Raw genomic sequence first — 22,155 nt, forward strand, 5'->3', positions numbered from 1 at the left:
CTGTGATAACCAGACTATTTAAATTTGTTTAATTAATAGTGGAGTTTTCTTAGTTATTTTATTTGCATTTGAAAATAAGGTTAGTTTAGTATGAAATGTGTCACTTGAAGTTCATGTAACTGAAACAGATCGCTCAGTAGTGGGTTGAGCAGATAAATCAGGGTTTTGTACCTTTGGGATTTTGCTAACTTTACACGTGCAGATATGTACACATGCACTTTAATATTCCAGTTCTATTTTTAATAAGGGAGAAATTAAATAAAAGCTATAGCTGGAGTTGTACTGCAAATTGCATTAAGTTGGTCCAACTTTGGTAAACTTCTTTTTTTCCCTCTTTAGCAATGTATAACCATCCATGTGGTTGAAATGCAGCCTGATAACTCTTAATCACATAATTCACAGCAATACTGGCTGCAGTGAGCACCCACGGAGAGCCGGCTCTCTCCTTCCTCCTCTGCCACGGAGGCAGCAAGGACCAGGGGTGTGAGCAGGGCTCAGTTTGAGCTGCTCCTCCCCCCAGAACTCCCCAGGTGGCTGTGCCAGGGCAGCTCCTTGGGTTTTCTCAGCAGAGCAGGTGGTGCAGCATCAGCCAGGGTCAGCTGGCTGCAACAGTGATCTTGTTGAGAATACTTCAAGTGAAGAAGATTTGTTTATGGACCTATCGCAAAAGTCAGTTTTTAGCTAATAATATAAATTGGAAAGGAGACAGTAACTTTTAGCCAAAATGACTTCTACTTAAATCATGCATATTTCCAGGTTTTTCTTGCCTCCTACAAACCCCTCCAGAAAAAATACAGGAAAATGCTTTCTAAAAGTTGAATGCAAAATGTGTATGTTTAGATGTTGTCAATACAGAGAAGAAGTCACTAAAAAACTCATGATTTTGAAAACTTCAGATCTAACTGAAGTGGTTGATTTTCCTTTACTTCTCCTTTTCCTTTCTGCAGAAAGGCTGAAAGGAAGTAAAAAGTGAAAATACTTTACATAATTTTTTATGAAAATTCTTGAATCAATATGCATGTATTTATAAAACCTTTAATCATAGTTCCCAATAACTAGCATCTTAAAAAGTGCAGAACATGTGCAAATGGTTTCCTAATAAGCTTATGTGCAAGCTAGCCATCAACCTATTGCAAAAATTCTTCTTTATAAAAATGGCGACTAAAACCCATTAAATAGTGTAGAATGATTTACTAAAAAAACAGCCCAAACAAATCTAGCCCACTGAAAAACTAGAAGTTTCCTACAATTTTAGATATCACAGTATTTAAAGAATGTCTGTTCAGTTAATTTTTTTGTTATGGGTATTTGTAAATAAACAAAAAATTTGTAGAGAACAGATTAAAAATGAGTTGAACAGATTTTAAGTAGGAGTCTGAAATTTTGAATGTCATTGTACCATTACAACAGATGGAGTTGGTTTTTTTGTAACTTAAAAGTGTCTGGAGTCCAACTATGGCATTATTTAAATAACAAGCCTCCTTTTTTCTTTTTCTCCTCCCTGTTTTCACAGTAGTCTATAGTTAGGCATATAATTGTTAGAGAATAAAAATCTAGCCATTGGTATCAAAGTTCAGTTTAACCTAAGTGCATAGTAAAAAATATTTTCCAATAGAGTCTCCATAAATTTTGTTAATATTTGAATTAGTGTTAGTTCTTTTCTGTGGTCTTTCATCTGCATTTAAATATATGTATTAAAATAATACTGAAACTTGCAGATAGATTACAGATTTATGTGCTTTAATTATCTGCAAAGGAAATCTTAAACTCTCTTTTTAAAATGTAAGAATTATGTAATGTAAAGAAATTTTAGTTGTGTTCCAGTTAAAAACCATTGGCATTTTATATTCCCAGCTAAGAAAGTGCACTGGATTTCAAGTAACTGTCCAGAAATTAAATAAACATAATGAACAGTTTTAGAAATAGTCATGAAAAATTTCAGTGTCTAATTACCGCAGTGAGAAATTATTTTAAAAATCATTTCTTTACTGCTTTGTTGAAAGTTATCCCTTTACAGTCGAAATATAATTGTGCACACTGTACTGTGCTTCTACTCTAAAGGCAGAAAAATGCAGGCCTTTACTAAAAGTAGTACATATGCTGTTAAAATGTCACAAGTGAACAAACTGTAATTTCTCCTGATGCCTGGACTGTTCAAAGACAGCTGTCTCAGACTGGGCTGGGAGGAGGCTCCTGGGCGCCTCAGGGCAAAGTCCAACACTGAGCTGCTGTGGTGCCTGGGTTTCTCCTCAAGTGCTTCATGTTCATGGAGCTCCAGCAGAGCTTGGCTGGTAAGAGCTCAGCACCTGGGTGTCCTCTCTGGAGATAACTGGAACATTTAAGACATTTACATCTTTCTTTTCTAGGTTACACTGGTCACATCTCAGCTAAGTTTTTGTAGCCTTAGGGGGTTGTTTGTCTTGTTCTAAGACTTCAGCTCCTTGCTCCCTTTTCCATCAGTGTAATGAGGAAATAAGGCTGTGATGGTAGCTAGGTCCACATGTGTGGAAATGGAAGGAACTCACTGCATTGCAGTAGAAACTGAGCTGAAGAGGCTTATGAAGTTATAGAATAATCTGATTTGGAGTTATTTTAAAAGCCTCAAAGTCTATTCAGAGGCAAAAGTGCTAGTCAAATGTTTTATATAATGCAGTGCAGAGAAGCAAGTGCAGTTGTGCTATGAAGACATCATGAGCTTCTATCCATTTCTCATCAGCCTAATCTATGGTTCAGGTATAGACAGCCCTTGGCTCTGAGAGACATATATAGAAAGAACAATGCTGAAAAAATTAAGGGAAAAGTAGGATAAGAAAAAGAAACATAATAGAAAATTTTTACCTATTGCCTTGATGAGTCTGAAACACCATAATGTCCCACAGCCTCATTGGCCATGGGCAGCTTTGAGTGCCTACACATGTGGGGTTTCTTTCAGTTGGATACTTGTGGGTTTGTATATTTGGTTCAGACAGGAGAGCAGCATGTCTCACTCATATTCTAAAATTTGGAATAGTGGTTCCAGGACTTGGCCATCTTCTACACCCCAAAAGAAACCATCTAAACAGGACTGTATGTGTCCTTTCATTTGAATGCAGCACTTCACAAATGTAGCAGACACAAGATAAGCGATAAAAATAGTGTTCATGTTGTCAAAATCTGTGTAGAAACTTCATCTAGGTCATAAGTGACCTGTATAGCATAATAAACAAACAATGCAGTGAAACAGTTAATCAATAAGCAAAATATGCCTTTCTTGTGACAGTTGGAAAATGACTGCCATAGGCATAAAATTGTTGTGGTCAAAGGTAATTTTTGCTATTCCATCAGAGTTTAGTAAAAATTTGGTTCAAAATAAATCTACATTTCTGAGAGAAAAAGCAAGAGAGAAACAGCATATAAATTCCTTGCTAATGGAAGTTGGCTTTATATTATTTTTAGTCTAGTGCAATCAACAGAGAGGAATAGAGAGGCCTGTGGGTCTAGTCCTCTGCTATTACAGTCAATCTCTTTCACTTATTCCTATTCAGATCTGTACTAAATTCCACATTCAAATAGGATATGAATTGCTCTTACTAATGATGGGACCAGTAAAAGATGATTAACTGGGTGAATGGGTAGCCAGTTGTCATAATTCCAAGTAAAATGTTGGACAGAGGGAGGAAAGATGCCAGCAAGAGCAAGGCATCTAATCAATTTACTACAGAAAAACAAAACCCAGATGCCTCAGAAACCAGCATAAAGTGCATAGGATAATAGGATAATTCAGTCTGGGAGCAACCTCACGAGGTTCTGTGCTTGGTCTTTGGCTCAAAGCAGGGCAAGCTCTGAGGTCAGACGAGGCTTCTCAGGGTTTTGCCCAGCTGGATGCTAAACACCTCCTGAGATGGAAACTGAATGAACTCTTGGCCAACCTGCAGCACTGCTTGTGTGCCCCATGGCAGGAAAGTTGGAGATGAACAGCAAAACAGGTGTTTTGGCAATAGCTGAGAGGATGGCAACTTGCTCATATTTAAGGGATAGTTTCTGTTGTTTCATTGCTCCTTAGCTAAAATCATCTCGGGGATGTGCCTTGGTAATCTCACATCCATTTTCCCAGCTCTAGACTCTCAGTCCCTTGAACTCAAGACTGATGAGAGTAGATGTGCATATGCAGCTTTTATATTTGAGTTCTGTTTGAGCATATATTTTGTGAAACGCTAATACTTAGTCTCCTTGAGAGGGAGTGCTAAGTTCTTTTAATTATATGGAATAATATCTGCGTTGTTCTTGAGGTATATTATTCCTGTCACAGATTAGAGAATATTTTCACATCTGCATTGTTTCTCTTTGAAAGAAATAGGTAATACCATTAATTTGCTCCTATTGGGGAAGTGGTTGCCCAAATGAAATTTGAAGGTATTGAATATGGGAGATTTTACATCTAATTCTGTATACTCTCTGATCATTTCTAAAATCCAGAGTTACTTATTGCAACAAAGCAAAATCCTCTAGAGATGAGGTAAGATTTGTTTATGGGCCATCATAAGACAGTGGGAGTCTTCTGTGGGAAATTTTTGTTTAAACTTTCTCTATTACCTTCTTTTGCATTGTGACCATGAGGGGAAAAAATGGCCTGTCATAATTTCTTTCCATGGCAAAGCTGGGGAAATCTTTAAAAATGAGAGAGTTACTGTAAAGGTCATCAGTGCAGCTCTGCCAGTCTAGATTTATTCCCTACTGCATAGAATATAATGGTCTGAAAATGTAATTTTATATGATCTAGAGATGTAGATCTATACATTAATAAATCTCTCATCTCAGAACATTTCCTAATTTCCTTTCACGTCCCCATTCTATATCTTTTTATGTTATGTATTTCATAGAATCATTCCTGATTTTATCCTGCTTCTATTACCTGATAGAGGACCATTGCTTTTGTAGGTATTAGCATTGTTTGAACATGAGTAAGCTGCATTACCTGTAGCTGGTACAATCACAGTAGCACAGTTTTATTTCTTATTAATGTAGAATAAGTGATTTAGTCCCTCAGTTATTCCCCTTTGATAAAGAAGAGATGAAGTGCAGTACATTGTAGCAGAGAAGTTTATGTCAGGTATTGCACAGAGGGGACTCAGCATGAGTTACCACTGCAATATGCTGGGGATTGTCACATCCAGGAGAACTTTGATCCAGGGCCTGCCTTCTCTAGTGGCTCTTCTCTGTTTTTCTTTCTGCATAAGGGAAGGGGAGATACCAGGACTCTGAAAGCATTTAACCAAGGACACTGGCTGGCATGTGTCAAGAAATTTGGCATTCTAAAAAACTTGTACTGAGTGGTGGAAATGTTGTTTGAATTAATGGAACACATGTGCCTGTTTCAAAGTTCCGTTTTATGTCAAAGCCTCAAAATGCTTTGACAAAGAACTCCATTGTTTCTGAACAAGGGATTTTTTCCAAGTAGTGGTTTTGACTCCACAGGAGTCTCTGCCCCATTCCTCTGCTCCACTTACATAGTGGTGGCCCTCGAGCCTGCTGCTAGCACACAATATGGGAGATTGTATGGTTCCACCTGGGAGGAAAATGGCTCTTTGCAGCACTGCAGCTCCTGAAATGAAGCTGTTTTGTTGGGTGTTTCTGTTCTACTGGAGAGAAGTGCTTGTTGCTTAGTGCCTGATCCCTGAGTCAGCCAATCCATCTCTGCTACTGCGCTGTGCAGGAAAAAGCAGCCTGGTATTTTTCATAAAGCAATAACTGCTTTTTGTCCACTTCTCAAGTATATCCCTTTGCTTTCAGATAAACCCAAGCAGATAGCATTTCCAACACTACATAATTCTGGCTTTAGAGTGATGTGTAAAACTTCTTGTAAGCTGGTTTGTACCCATAAAATCACCATGGCCAGCTCAGAATTAAAAAGACCTAATGTTATCTTTCCCCACCTTCTGCAAAGTTCTGCTTCATCTTATGCTTAGAGGAAACCTTACTGAATTCCAGCAAGTAATGAGACCTTTATCCTGCAATGAACTGTTCTTTTCCTGCCTTAATTCATAAGGGCAATGCAAGTATTTGGTATGAATTTTAACAGAATATGTAATTCCTGATGTACAGAAATTCTTTCCTTCTTTTTCCCCTGAAAATTTCCCCTCTTTTGAAAGCCAGAAGGAGTTTTCTGTTTCTTTCCCCAAAGGATATTATGTCCAAGTGCTAACAGAGAATAACTTGCAATAGTGTGTCTTCCTTAAAGCAGAATCTGTTTTCTCAGACCACCTACATCCTCTGCACTTTTTCTGTCACACAGTCAGAGTATGAAAGAGATCATGCTGAGGGGCACAATCAGAAGTGTTGCTCCCTCCTCCTGCAAAAGGAGGTGTTTGTGCTTGTCACCATAAGCAAGCACCAAGATGTTGTAGGGGGGCATGAGACTTTTATTCTAGGCTAATGATTTTTCCTCTGCAAGGACCACGGACTTGGTGGAAGATGTTGTTAATGCCCCAGGGGTGACTTAGTTTTACAGCAGTTTTTTTCTTCTGAAAAGGTCCATGTTGTGCCACAGACCACCTCTTGAATCCAATAGTAGATCAAGAATAAGTTTCTTAAATCCGTTTGAATCATCTTGCTGTTTTAATGTTTAGATAAGCATACAAGGAAAACCTGCCTTCTCTGTGAATAACATAGAAATTTTCTAAGCAAACCAAGATTTTTCGTGGAGGAAATTGCAAAGTTTGGTATCTACTGGAGGAGCGTAGCAACAGGGCACAAGTATCCTTGGGGTGTTTGGGGTGACTTGTCTCAGACACACTGTGAAAAGGAAAAAAGGCAATGGACAAAAATTGAAATCCAGGAAATTCCATATAAACATAAGAAAAAGATGCTTTTACTGTGAAGATGGTTTAACTGGAGCAGGTTGCCCATGGAGTTTGTGGAGTCTCCGTCTTGGAGACACTGAAAACACAACTGGCCACAGCCCTGAACAGCCTTCTCTGCTGGAGTCTGCTTTGAGCAACAAGGCTGGATAAAATGATCTCCAGGGCTGATTGCCTGCCTCAGTTGTTTTGTGGTTTTTCTGACTGGTCCATTCTCTTCAGTAAGAGGTTAAACTGGGAACTGATGGGGAGTAGAAATCCAAATAAAGGGTTAAATACTGTTCTGTGACAGGTGGTAGTTTAGTTTCTATTTTCCTTCTTAAATGGACACTTGAAACACAGAGTGATGGAGCAACTGATGCATCTTGGACTTATGCCATTAAAGGATACATAGAGTATTTGAATCCTCCCTTTCCCTCCTAGATTTCTTACTGTCAATAAAAAGTAGTGTGGGAGGTACCAAAATTGCATGTTTCAAAGTAGATGTAGAGCAGAAGAATGACCACAGAATAAATTATCCTAATGAGCAGCACTTGTCTAGTTTAACTGTTTATTCTCATTGGCTTCAGGCAGCTGGGACACTGCTGCAGTCCTTGTTATGCCAGTCAGAAAGACTGGGGGAATATGAGAACTCTCATTTAAAGTTAATGTTGTCCAGGAGTTTTACTGCTTTGGTATTTCAGTATTTCAAAGAGTCCTGTGGCTTAATGGCTAAGAAGGAGAGTCTTTCCCTAGTGGTGGAAAGCAGCACCACTGTATATTATTTTTCCAAATAGCCTGAAGATTTAAAAAATCATTTTATTTTTGCATTCATTATGCTAACAACTTCTGACAAAATACTTGCACTACCTTCTGCAACTGCTGAGTTGTATCCAGCTGCTGTAGTATTTGCCACAGAGCCCCCCCCCCCCCCCCCCAAATGATAAGGAAACATTTAGAAGTGGGAGAATGAATAAGAAAAGCTGTGCTTGCTATCACATTTCAGACAATCATAGTTCTGCCCTCAGCTAGCCTATTTGTCTTGGATAGGCTGACATAGGAGCAGTTGTATGAAAAGAATAGACATCTTAGATGTTATCAACCCTTGTAGATTATGTGATAAGGAGATCATCCTGCACAGCTCATATAGCCATTACTCACCTCAGAGGAGTATATAAAATTTGGCAGCTTCAAAATATCAGCCTGTGTTTTTTATGCAGTAAAAAGCTCTTGAGGCACACACATGCTGTTTCTTTCTTTTTGTGGACATCAACAAAATGCAAGAAGGAATATCTGCTGCTGATTGGCAGGGGGTTTCAAACTTTCTAATCTGACAGAGGTCTTACCTCATCATATCTTTATTTTCCACAAATATCCATAAAAATAATTAGTACTGTGTGCTATAGGGTCTTAATGGAGACTAAACAAGGTGGTAAACAGAAAAGATTTTGGCAAAATCCTGTGTTGTGAGTACCCTTAAGCATGAGATGTTAATACTGATATAAAGTGTGGTGTTGTATCTAAATAGGTTTGCATTTTCCCCCTTTTCAGTCTTCTTTTAGCTCTGAAATTTTGGATCACAACACACCAAATGCAGAGAAATGTGTATGTGGTATATTAAAACAGTGAAAATAGAACATTGCCCGTGTTCTCAAAGCATTGAGAACGATCTCTCAAAGTGAGAGATCAATGATATGATAGGCAGAACCAGCTTTCATTTTTTTCCCAGATCCTGGCTTTTCCATCTGTAACAGAAAGTTCCAGTAATCAGATGTGTTGCAAGCTATCCTGCTGAAACTAGAGAAAGCTGTCTTACAGTGACAGAGGGGATGTGCCTGCCTGTAAACAGTTCCTTGGTGTCTAAACTTGCAGCTTGAGAAAAATTGGATTTGACCCGAGCTCTAAATAAAGCTATAGATGTGTGCCATTTTCCCTTTCACTCAGACTGAGCCCAGATTTGGGTAGAAGGACTGGATATTATTTTTTTCCATAACCTGGTTCTCTCTTCCAGCTTTTTTTAAACGAGCAAGTGAAAAATCTCAGAATAGTGGAGAAACAAAAAAGCCCTTGAATGAGAATTTTAGGTGCTGTTCAATATAGTACTAGTTGCTGTAGTCAGTCTGTTCCTTCAGAGAATCTTCAGTTGTGGTCTTTTTTTGGTAGACCTGCACATTCTGTAACCATGAAGAAGTTCATATAACTATTATAATATATTTATTTTTTGAACATGGATGTAATAATCTGTTGGTCACACCTTTGTAACTTATATTAAGTCTTAGAGAAATCTAAGGAACAGCTTAACCTCAAATCTTCAGACATCTTCCTCAGACTCTTGAAGTTTGTCAAAATAATCTTCTCAAATTTATCATTTTGATAACCAATCTGTATTATACTTTTATTTGAGCTATCAACTGGAAAATAAGTTTTCTAACTTTCATCATAACAGTTATATCAGTCTCCTCTTCTGATAGCAGTTTCATTCCAATTTAATATTAGTACTGAAAGACCATTTTATTAAGTTTCCTATTTGACATGAAGCAAATAAATTCATTGAAACTTAAATAATTTCACACTTTCATTTAAATACATTTTTCCAAATAGAGAGCTATGAAATTACTACTAAATAAGTTACATTTTCAGGCTTCTGAACATTAATGACTAACTTTCCATCTTGTTTCCCTTCTGAACATTAATGACTAACTTTCCATCTTGTTTCCCTTCTGAGCAAATACAGAGCAGTCACAGAACTAACCGATAATAAATACTTTCTCCCAGAAGAGAAACCTGAATAACTCTGAGAATGAGACAGAAACACGAAAGTCTCCTTTCTTGAAAATGTGTTACACATACAAAGATGCTGATATGTTACTGTGTGCATGCAGAGAGTATTGATTACAGCAGCTGTATGGGATTATTTTCTTGCTAAAAAACAACTACAATTACAGGCTAGTGGTGATCTCTTTGGTTGGGATGAGCCTCCACCTGCAAGTTTTTTCCAGTGTAGCTGCATTGCTGTGCTGTAATCCTAAAAGGCTTTGCCCTGGGGCAGGTTGCTCTTTACAGGGGTGCAGTCTGCTGGCCTTTTGGAACTCTGTCAATCATTTTGAAGACTGTTAGAGTAAATACAACCCACACAGCAAGTCTGGTAATGAACAGTTGCAGGAAGAGTGGGACTGTTGTGGCTCCTCCCTGCACAATTAAATCTCCATTGGCTCTGGTTCAAGCTAAGACCTCAGAAAGGTAGGGCTAGAGGCATGCTAGAACACTGGTAAGAAAAACCAAACAGACAAAAAACAACCAAAAATTCTCACCTAAAAACCAAAACACCAAACCAGAAACAGGAAAAAACCCTTTATTAAATGGTCTTTTATTCCTCTTAAAATACATGTCCTTTGAGGCTGCTAATAGGAAAGACAGGCTTATATATACATTAAATGTTTCTTTGATATTCTCCTTAGAGATGCACTTGTCCAGGGGCTTTATTCAATAGAACAAGCTCAAAGATCACATATTACAGGAGAGAAAATCATTGTGTCTAAAAAAGTCTGTATGTCTCAGTGTATTCAAAGGGGTTTTGATGAATGTTAAACATCAAGTGATACCTTGCTTTTGGGCAAAGTTTTTCTAGTTGTGTTTTGGATGATTTGAAAGCATATAATTCAGAATATTATTAAAGAGTTTCACATTTTCTTCAGGAGTGCCAATTTCCATTTATCTTAAGGTACTCATCTGTTTAATCTTTTCAGTGTCCGTCTTGTTTCCATTTTACTCATTATTTTGAGTTAATAATGACTTTCTTTAATATGGAATGCTGCTTTCTATTTCATTTCATGCTTGCTCTCAGAATTAGTAGAAGAGATGGATTCTTGGAAACTGGGACAAGATGTTTATGAAAGCAGTTACTCAAAGCTCAAGGTGTATCAGAATCAAAATGCAGTGAGCATACATTGAATCTGGCTTTGTGGGCGAGTGATTAAACAGTGTCTTACAGCAAGTTTACATAAGTACAGCTGAATTTCTTGGTGTAAATCCATGGTTTTAGGGTTCATGGCATTTAGAAGTCATAGTTACATTATTTCTGTATTTACCGCATCACAGAATTAAGCTGTAAAAGAGGAAACATCATAGTGGCCAGCATTAGAACAGGTTGCTTAAAGAAGCTGTGGAAAGTACCTCTTTGGAGACAGTTTATCAAGGCTGGAGATGGACCCAGTGTTGGCTTCAAAGCAAGCCTTGCTCTAGTCAGGAGGAAGGATATGACCTCCTGACACCACTGAGAAAACAGCACTTACAAGTGGTAAGAGGCTGTAGATTGCATTCAGTGAGTTCCTTAAAAAGCAATAAAAGAAGCATTTTTAGATTTCATGCTCACTTTTTTGTTTTTGTTGTTGTTGTTCTCTAATTACATATGTTATATTACATATACATTTTCTGAGTTAAGAAAAAAGATGGTGCTGTTTTTTGCAAAGGGTCAACTAACTTGAAGTCTGAAGTCTATGTAAAATAATCCAAAGTGTTAGTTAAAATCACTGCAGTTTAAATTATTCCTAGGAACTTCTCACAGTTGTTGAATTTGCCCTTAATTATTATTTCATTCAATGAACTAATTTAGAATAATAGTTGGATTTAATAAAACCTTTCTATTTTGCAATATAACATAATGTATGGAAAAATGGTTAGACATGTAAATTACATGCTTTTTTCCTGTTAAAAACTGATACCCCTTCATTACCCTTTCTTCCCAAAAACTGACTCAGAAGTTAAGAGGTGTGAACTGAGGTTTGCAGGATCAATTTATAGACAAAACATCTAAAGAGAAGGCTTTTCATATGTTCTCACCTGCTCTCAGAATTACTTGTGAGAAAATGGAGCAGAGATTTTCCTTTTCTGTTTTGACACTGTGAAAATAATGGTGCAGAAAAGTCAAACAACAGAATGAAATTGTCTGAGTTGTGAACTGAGAAGTGCTAAATTTTGGATTTGTATGTTTGTGTATTTTTTCATCCACTTTGAATTAAGTAAGATTTTCAGAGGGAGTTACTCATTTCTGCTCAGCCGCTCTGTTATTCCTGGGTCATTAAGATCTCTTCTAGTCCTTCGCAGGTTGAAATATTTTGTGTGATGTAAGTGGGATGGGTGTTGCTGTCTTGGTTTGTTGAGAGCTGGTGCTTATTTAATTGGTAACCAGTAGCAGAAGAAAAAGGACAAGAGCCAGGAAATGAGAACGAGTGGGATCCTCTTTTTACTTCCCAGTGGAGGCCTACTTTGACCCACAGAGGTAGCAGTATAGGGGAGTAGGTTTTGTCAGATAGGGTCTCTGAGGGATCAGCACATCTAGCAAGTCAGTTAAATTTTTTAATTACACTTAATTATTGTCTTGCTAGTAATGATTCCCCATGGGCATGTTAGTTTTTGCTGCATGAAAATCTGTCAGCTGTGAGGCAAGAGATCCCTTTGAAGCTGAGTCTGCTGCATGTGAGCTCAGGGGTGTGGGAAGCAGGGAGGAGAGACATTATTAGAATAAAGTCATTAAGGTTGGGAAAGAACTCCAAGATCACAAACATTTGACCAAAAAATATCACATCAATTAAGCCATAGCACTGAGTGCCAGGTGCAAAACCAAAGCTGCTCTTTGAATTGAACCTAGTCTTGTAAACTAGGGAGAGCGTTTGTGTTACTACTAGGAACAGGATTTGGACTTGCAGAACTGTCAGTGCTTTTGCTTAGATTTATTTTTACCAAGTGGCACAGAAGTATTGATTTCTGTATTGATTCCTGACAAGCTGAAATAGAAAGTTTTAATAAGCAGACACACTAATAATGGTAACCTTTTCTTAGTTTTAACACTGATAACATTTGTCTGCCTTTCTAGAAAACTGAAGTTCAAAACAAGTCAAATCACATCTTTAAATTTTTGCTGATTCATTACAGATTTATTATTTTTTTAGTTCACTGGGGACTGTGTTTATCTGAGTCACAGTTTTTAAACAGAAATGGTTATAAAATGTGTTAATACCTATTGATCTTACTAATAAGCTAAGATCTTAAATAAAGGAGCAATTTCCATCCTGTCTCATTGTCAGGGGAGTTTGTGGGAGTGGATCACCTGAAGGGAAATACTTCCACTTTAAAACCTGGTGAAAAAATAAAGTTCAGACTTTTTATTTGGGATACTTTTTTCCAGTTGTGATTAAGCAGAATTTACTGATGTCTTTCAGAATACTAGGCCTGGTTCTGAGAAAATTGTCTGATGATCTAATGACCGTTGTATGAATACTTCCACACCTGCATTAGGCAATGTGTTATTTTGTATATTTACATATAGATGTCAAGAATACTTTATTTAGTGTATACATTAGAAATACATGGGCTGTGTAGCTTCATTACTGTACTAAACAAAGAGAGATATTCCTTCTTTATTAACAGAACAAGAGGAGAGGGACCATTTTGGGCAGAAACTACAGTTAGTTTGGCAACTTAACTGGTGATCTGTTTTGAGATGTTTGACAGTGTGCTTTTGCTTTACAACCTTATGAACAGGTGAACTAAAATCACCTTTATTCTTAGGCTAGAAGTCTCTTGGTTGGTGTTACCTGATATGACTTAACGTAACATTTCTTTTATTATAAGTATGTGGTTGTATATAAGCATTGTAATTTCACTTCTTCCATTTTGATTTTCTTGTAGACATTTCAGCAGTCTTCTCTACAGCAGAAAAGTAAAAAGAAGAACAAAGGTAAAAAATAAATTTGTTTTCATATATGGGTACGAAGGGATTTGCCAAGATGAATTTTATGGTATTGCAGTATCTGAGGAACACTAACTTGTTAGCTCCAATAAAATGTTCAATTCAGTTGATCATGTTGAGAATGTATTAGTCCATTTCTGATGTCTCAGTTACCTAATGTTCCTCTACCTTCATGTATCTGCTTTTATCTTTTTTTTTTTTTTTGAATACTTAGACTCTAGCCTCTTTGGGGCCAGGGTTGGTTTTTCCAGCTGTGTTCAGGTAATGCCTCACTGCAGCACTTGCTCATTACCTACGCTCTCAGGTAATTTATATCATAGTAAATTTTCCTCCTTTGATTTTGAAGTACAAAGGCCTTAGGAACTGTTTAGTTTCAAAAAGCGCTGCAAAGAGAGGTTTGTGAACACCTGTGAAGTACTTAAATAGTTGTATTTGGTAACCAAGTGGGAAGTACATGAATTTATATGCTGTGCGCTTTATTGTAATGTGAAATAAGTTGAAAATTACAAACAAGCATTTTTCTTATTTTTAAATATCTTGCCTTTCTTTTCCCTATAGTGTCTTCTGTCTTCTCTTTCTGTGTTGCCTTTTTTTTTTTTTTTTTTTTTTTGTCTTATCAATAGGATATGAGCTCTGAGATGCTGAACATGGTTTGGTTTGGTTTGGCCTTTAAATTAAGGTGGTGTGCATAAGCTTTGTGCTCAAAATAGAATGCTTGTAATAATTTTTCATGGCAATTTGATGTTGAAATTTCTAATTAATTTTCTTAAACATACATATAGTGCTTTCTCACTAGATATCCTGTTGATTTAGTGGACAAATCAAATGCTTTCACATCACCTTATTGTCATTTTCAGCTCCTATTCCTGGTAAAAGCAAAAGACGGATCTCGTGTAAAGATCTTGGTCGAGGGGACTGTGAAGGCTGGCTTTGGAAAAAGAAAGATGCCAAGAGTTATTTCTCCCAAAAATGGAAAAAGTACTGGTTTGTCCTGAAGGATACATCTCTGTATTGGTATATCAATGAAGAGGTAAACACCTGTACTCATGGTCTCAATGAATACTTTGTGTAGTGCTGTAGTCAGGATTTGGTGTGAAAACAATGCTTTCAGTGCTTATATATGTTAATAACTTTATTCACTCAAACAATCATACTGAAATTAATATTAACTGTCTGACAATATTACCATGAAGATTTTGAGATATCTGTTCCTTCCAATTCACCTCTTACTACATGGAGAAATAACACAATTTTCTGTGTCCTCATGACACCAGTTTAGAATAAATTTATCCTCAAACCCTTGAAAGTGAAAAGGTAATTACTTAATCCTGTCATTCAAGCTTAGTCATGGAAGTGTAAACTTTAATGTTGTGCTGCCTGGTGTTTCTTGTTTATCTCTGCTAGGCAATTAAGGAAGATAGTTCTGTTTTCTCAGTTCTGTTCTCCTGTTGTTTCTTCGTTGTAGCTTTTGATATCATTTCAGTGCTCATAAATGCTGAACTTAAAAGCACAGGAGCATCCCAGCTGAATTGTGTACAGTTTTGATTATGCAACATTTTCTGCATTGGTACACATTTATTATATCAGCTTTAGCTGCAAAGCTTTTTGCCAGGGTTATGATACCTTGATTTTTAATCCTATTAGACTCATTAGTAAATATGCTGAGATAAAACCATTGTTAACATCTGTATGCACTCTGTCCTGGACTTGTTCTTTTAATCACAGCAAGCATTTGTACATAACTTTTTCAAAGTAATCCCCAACTTCTCTCTGAGTAAACAGAGAGCAAGTTGTTCCAAAGCTTGTTTTCTCAGACTCATTCCATTTGTGCCTTGATCCCAGCTTCAGATCAGTAACCCTAACTCCCTCCTCTCCATTCTCCCTCCCTTGGCCATGACAAGGTTTTCATCAGGGCAGTAATTGATGCCTGCAAGCGCAGTGAGCGGTCAGCACTGGGTCCAAGGAGCGGCTCTGAGCTGTGCCATCCTTCCCATGTGGAGTGCAGTGCTCTCAGCACCTCCACCTCCTACCCCATCCCAAGTTTCCCTGAGGTTTTCTGAGTTTTGGTTATTTTTGAGGCCTCAGCTCCCTCAGCACAGTGTCTGTCATCACCAGTAGAGTCAAAGGCTGGTAGGGGGTGCCTCAGTGGCAGGTGGACAGACAAGCAAACACTGCTCTTGCCAAAACTCTGTTTCTCTAGGCAACCATTCAAAAAAAAGAAATAGCAAGATTATTTTAAACAGTGTCTTTTTGATTTTAAAATACCTGCTAATGCAGAACCAGTTACAATCCTGTACCTTCCACATAATGACTCCAGCTCTAGTTTTATATGCTGATTTGTGCCTCTTACTTATTTTGAGGAAGGCATATAATCATATGGACTGCATATGTGGTGTAAATAACCATTTAAACTCTTAGGAAAAGATGTATATTTGTTCACATACATTTGTGTGTTTTCCAGCTTCATTTCTATGTTCCTGTGTTAATTTTGCATGCAAAGTTATGAGCAGTTAAATAACCGGGTCTGTGTTATTGATGTAAGAGTAGCTTAATATAAATAATGCTTTCAAACTGTGAAAAGTCAAGGGAGATTGCATAGCTGATAAAATAAACCCTGTAAAATCTTCAGAGGAGAGGGGAGAAAGGTCAAATATATGCTGAATGTTGCAGAGAGATAAAAGTAGCTGAAGAGATATCATGCCTCTTAGCTGTGATACATAAAATGATAAACAAAACCCATTGAAATTGCTTTTTTTCTCTGTTTCTTCGGCCAGGCTGCATTTCTCCTTACTAATTAGTCCATTTTCCCCAAAAATTAACTAATTACAATAACTAATTGACTGAATACATTTGGTGATTTTGTATATTTTCAAATGTTGATTCAGCTGTGAAATTGTTTCAGAAAACTGAGTATTTAAAACTGTATTTTTCACCAAGGGATCTGTGTTTCTACTTCAGCAGAAGTCCCAGTGACTTCTGTGAGAGGTTTGCCAGAGCAGAGCAGACATAAGTATTCCTTTTGTAAGAAGCAGGCAAGTGAAAATATTTGCAAGTTTTCAACAGGCTGGGGTTTTTTTTTTACCTTACACTTTAGCTACAGTAATATCTGGAACTATCTTTGCAGGATGAAAAAGCAGAAGGATTCATCAGTCTACCAGAATTTAAAATTGACAGAGCCAGTGAATGCCGCAAGAAATAGTAAGCATGCTTAAAAATAATGCAATGATACAATAAATGAACTGCTAACATAAGACAAGGTTTTCCTTTAAAACAGAGAAATAATGGACTTTGTTACAATTGTCAAGAGGTTGTATCACAGAATAAGCTCATATGAAAAAAGCAAATTATTTTTTTCTGTTTGGAGTGCCGTCTTGCCCAAAGAAGGCTATTTTTTCACTTCATCATGAACCACAGTGCTTGACTAGACCAAAATTAATTATGAGCAAGGCTACTTCTGTCCCTTTATTTTCCTAGTTCTACTTTCCTTTTTTTCCTTTCTGTTTGGGGTTGCTATATTTTTTTTTATTTGTTTGTTGAGGGTTGGAGAGTCTTTGTGTTCTTTATACTCAATAAACAGCTTTAAGCATAATACAGAGACCATCCAAATAAGAAAGTCCCCAAGTTCATGGCCAGGCATCAATATTTAATATAACTCCAAATCCATTAGCATCATCTCAAAGTTTGCTGAGACATTATTTCACTCCTGGGGCAGAGTAAAAAAAAGAGGATGACAGTGATTTGTTGTATTTTTGTTATATGACCTAAAGGTCTTAAAAGAACTTTTCTTCTCACCTGTTTATGCAGCTGTCCAGGTTTGTGCTGTTGCAGAAATCCATTTATTATTTAGATAAGTTCAAGCCTGTGTAGCAATGTGACAGGTCCCATGCTCCCACAGGGATATTTTTAGAGCCATTATTGTTCAAAATCTTTTTGCCGTACCTTCTAATGATTTGTACATTTTTAAACGAGACTGGAATTGCTGAAATTCGTCCAAAACATAATTTTGAAATGCAAAATGGTATGATTTGTACTACCTCTAGTTCTACAGAAAGCACCAACCTTGTATCAGTTGATCTATATCTCTCTTTAGGATGAGTTCTACACTTCATGGTGGTCTCAAAGGGCAGAAGATAAAAGCTGTGAAGAAAAAAAAAAAAAGATACATTAGCTTGAGTCTGTTGTCCTGTGTCCTTGGGCCACATTGTTTCTTTTTTGTTGATGCAGCAGCATAAAGTCGACTCACTTTTCAGCATTGCACCCTGCTGAAATTGTTTGGTTTGGTTTTACTTGATTTAATGTCTGTTGAATAGCAGCACATAAAATGTGGTTATTAAGATTCTTTGCTTGGGTGGCACATAAAGGGAAAAACCCTCTAAGAATCCTGATGACAGATGCTGTAACAGTTTTAAGAAGTCCAGTTTTAGGTCTCAGTGACTTGATGATGTCTTTCTAAACTGGCAGATGTCACTGTACATCTGCTTTGACTTGCATAATACTGTTTGCTGTCATGTGATAGAGGAATCTGTTTAGTCTCAGTGTTGTGTTATCTTCTCTAGAAGTAACTTTCCTGTTACCAATTTCATTTGCCTGATTTCTAAAACACATATCTGTGTACATCTGTGTGCACACATACATGTATACTGAAAATGGCAAGCATGATAAGCATAAAAAAATGGTGATAAGCACCATTTTTCTGAGACTCGATTAGAGAGTGAGAATTATTATATTACATTATATATATGTGTGTATGTGTATATGTATAAAATCTATTATGTCTCAGAAAAATGGTGATGATGCTCATCATGTATCATGTTTGCAGTTTTCCTTATTTTCTTTAGGACTGTTACATTTTTTGTTGTTAAGAGACACCTTCAGATTGTTCTCAAAATTATTCTTCTCTACTGTAAATTATTCATTATTTCAAATGCATTTGCTGGATCTTCAGGTACTTCACCGTAAATCTTTATCCAACATAGTTAAAAGACTCTTTCTAGTAATTTATTTCATATTATGTATGAAATGCAGTAATTCTCTCAGCCCAGTCATGTTGATTACTTTGGTGGAAAGGAAAGATGAGATGTAATTGCCCATTGCTTAGGATGACCTCATGAAGACACTGTTGATTTATGACAGCTTTTAGAAGTCAATCAGCACGTCACAATTTCCTGCTTGAAATGCAATCATTAGAGCTAAAGGTAATGTCAAAGTCATTGGGATGTGAGAAATCACAAGGACTAAAAATTTTACTGCTGTATTGAATTAATTGTTTAGTCAGTTTTCTGTTCAGAAAAAATTGATAGCTATATGTATATCAGCAAAATTACCCAATACATAAAATTCTATCCTTAACAGTACACTACAGGTGATGGTTGAACAATTATTTATGCACATATGAACCAAGGATTATTTAGAAGGGTAGTTGAAGAGCACTTCACTTGGTGAAACCTGGCACAATCCTAAAAGTTGTATGTTCATATACTGTTTGGGGGCATGCAGAAATATGAACTCATCCCATTCCTTGGTGACCATGTGATCTTACATTTCAGAAAAAAAAAAAAGAGTTGTGCCATTACATTTCTTTAATTGTGTTTTTCCTCTACAGTGCATTCAAAGCCTGCCATCCTAAGATCAAAAGTTTTTATTTTGCTGCTGAACATCTAGATGATATGAACAGGTAAGGAAATCTAGCAAAGTTCAAGGACCCACTCCTTAAATGGGAATTTTCTTGAAGCTACTAATAACATAGGTATAACAAATTACTTGTTAGTATAAAAAGATAAGTTTAGTTGCTGAGAAAATAGGTGCAGAGAAACATTGTTTCTGACTGGCTTCATATGTTAATTATTTAATTCAAAAATATTACCTCTTTTTTGACACAGAGGTTTGAAATCTTTAGAAACATGATTCCATGTTTCTAAAAAGAAATAAATACAGTGTGTGAAACAACATCCAAACACAATTTCAGAATTTCAGGTTTCTGGTTTTGGTTGTGTGGCACCTGCAAAGCTGAGGTATCTCCAACTCTGCTTCTTTTCATACTCCCAAACACGTGATGCTTCCTCTGGGAGTCCTTCTGTTTCTTGTCCTGAAGGGAGTAAGAAGTTGGAGAAAGATTTAAAACAGTCACTGTTTTCTTATGCTAGTCTTGAAAAAGGAGTGGAAGTTACAATGAATTTTGCAGATTCTCTCCACGTCCATGAATTTTGAAGTGAAACTTTGGTTGTATTGGATTTGATAGGGAAAATTTCAGCATTTCAAAAAGAACAAGGACTTAAGTCTTAGCTCTTTGAGTACTAAATTTTACTGTATCTGTTCTTGGCTACTTGCACAATTTTTCAGAAAAATTATTGAAATTTCAGCACAAAATAAACACAATTCCTCTTAATTCATTTGAATGGTAAATTAGACCGTGAATCCCATGTTTATTCAAATATTAGGGGCTTTATTTCATTTATTTTCACAATATCAACAGAAATTAACTCAGTTCAAAATAATATGCCATTTTCATCAAATGACAGACAACACAAACAAAAATCTATTATTGCAGCCTGAGAATTGTTCTATCTTAGATAATGTCTGTTGATATCCTCACTGACCAGAGCTATTTTCAAAACAGAGGAAAAAGGAGATAAAACTGAATCAATAAAACTTAACAAGTCCTGTAATCATGGTTTAAGCTCTCCTGTGTGTACCTGATTCCACTACCTAGCAGAGCACCTTCAGGATACTGCCAGTTCATTGCTGATAATATTTGGGTGGAAAGGCATGCTGATACTCCACTGTGCCTGCTTTCCTTTAGAAATATCTGTCAACATTTTTTCAGAAGTTTGTGCATGACTGAGGCTCACTGCAAAAGTCTCTTCACAGTTAGAACACTTAAAACCTTTTTATTGGTTTGGGAAATTTTAGGCTTGCCTTTCCTTGATAATTCTGTCCAGCCAGTCACTCAAAAAGCAGTTTGTTGTGCAGCAAACAGAATAATGGCTTGGTCTGTATTCAACATATCCTGAACCACAGCAGTAGCTGAATCATTTCTGTCAGCAGCTCCTCACTCAGTATGACAAGGCACCTTCTTTTTGAGGATAGAAATTTATATATTTTTTCAGTAATCAGAAAGCAGCAGCAAATGTGCAGCAATATTTTAAAAATATATTGCACAGTGTAAAACCCAGGAATTGCAATATTTTTATTTTCTCACCATAAATATTCCTTTTACCATATTTTGAAACTAGTGCATATTAATTCCTTTAGAATGAGCTTGACAAAGTTTGGATCTGAGTTATAAATTTAAATTTAAATGTAAATTTAAACTCTGTCAGGGTCTGTGGAATTACTTGAAATTCTTACATTTGAGTTGCCATCAGAGTCTCACCAAAGAATTTTATTTTTTCTCCTTGTTTAATGTTTTAGAAAAATTATTTCACTTTCACAAATATTCAGTTGACTCAATAGATGGGAAAAAATTTACTGAAAAATAGTCTTTCAAATGCAGGGATAATAAAATACTTCCTGTCTAAAAGTATTTTGAAGCCTAGATTAAGTAAAATATGGAATGAAATTATGAAGTTAAATTAGTTCTCTTTTGATCATTTTATGTTCTTTTTTTTGTCAAATTTCTAACATAAATTCTAGTTATGTATCAGGCAGTCATTTCAGTTTGTTTATACTTGATGCAGAAGAAACAACAGTAGAAAATTGCTAATATATGGAATGACTGAAAATTCAAAATGGTTCAATTCCTTCATCCCTTGTATAAAATGATTCAGTTGTTTGTATTAAAAAATGTTTGCTAGCTATGAAGTTTTTGTTTGTGTGTATCTACTCACATAAAATGGGTATTTTAATCTCAGGTAATTCTGTCACTATTCAAATTTTCTTACTACTTTTATGACTGTGCCACACCATGGTGCTGGTAAGGAATCTGGAGAGCTGTAATCACTGAATTTTGTTGCTGTGGCATCTGAAGTCCATTAGTCCATATGGCCACAACAGCAAAATGTTCTTTGTACCTGTTAGCATGCTTTTTCCATGTGAGAAGAGGACAGAATATCCTTTATAGATGTAAAGTACTTTTTTCTAGTGTAAATGTATGGTCATGGAAACATGTTGCTTGGAAATTCGTTGTTATTCTCTTCACTCTGGTTAAACTGCATTCAGGTATTCATAGACACTCTAAGGTATCCAAATTCCCATACAGCAAGTTCATCCTATAGCCTTGAGGTTTATGATTAAGGAGAATTTGACACTCTGCTCTGACTAAATTTATTGCATCTGCTTGAATGTGAGATAAGATAGAGAAATGTTTCCTACTAGTCTGTGAGAGCGAGAGTACTGTGCATCCTTCCTTACATAAATTGCAGGTCTCCAGAAAGTCAGGGGGCTTTAATCCTGTTCTATGTGTCATAAAACTGTTTTAATTAAATACTGACAAGAAATGAATGTGCTGTTCTTAAAAAGAAAAAAAAAGGAAACCTGAATGACTGCTGCAGTTACCAGTGACACTGTATTGTCATACCTAGAAAATAGACTTTAGAATTCTCACAAGAAAATTGAAGCTGTATTTGCTGTAAAGAAACAATATGTTCTTGGCCT

General features: G+C 36.4%; 1 protein-coding gene across 6 annotated transcripts in view; it reads left to right on the forward strand.

Moving 5' to 3' along the window:
• The window catches only part of CNKSR2 (connector enhancer of kinase suppressor of Ras 2), a 206,170-nt gene that overhangs the window by 134,656 nt on the left and 49,359 nt on the right, over positions 1-22,155 (forward strand). For all 6 annotated transcript variants that reach the window (XM_054271704.1, XM_054271707.1, XM_054271705.1 and 3 more), the window contains 4 exons: positions 13,503-13,551; positions 14,421-14,593; positions 16,688-16,761; positions 19,166-19,237. In XM_054271704.1, coding sequence (XP_054127679.1) covers positions 13,503-13,551; positions 14,421-14,593; positions 16,688-16,761; positions 19,166-19,237 — 368 coding nt within the window. The remainder of the gene's footprint in view (positions 1-13,502; positions 13,552-14,420; positions 14,594-16,687; positions 16,762-19,165; positions 19,238-22,155) is intronic.

Source organism: Melozone crissalis, unplaced genomic scaffold (assembly GCF_028551555.1).
Source record: "Melozone crissalis strain CALT ecotype California unplaced genomic scaffold, PUWL_Pcris_2 ptg000013l_1, whole genome shotgun sequence".
Classification (NCBI taxonomy): Eukaryota; Metazoa; Chordata; class Aves; order Passeriformes; family Passerellidae; genus Melozone; species Melozone crissalis.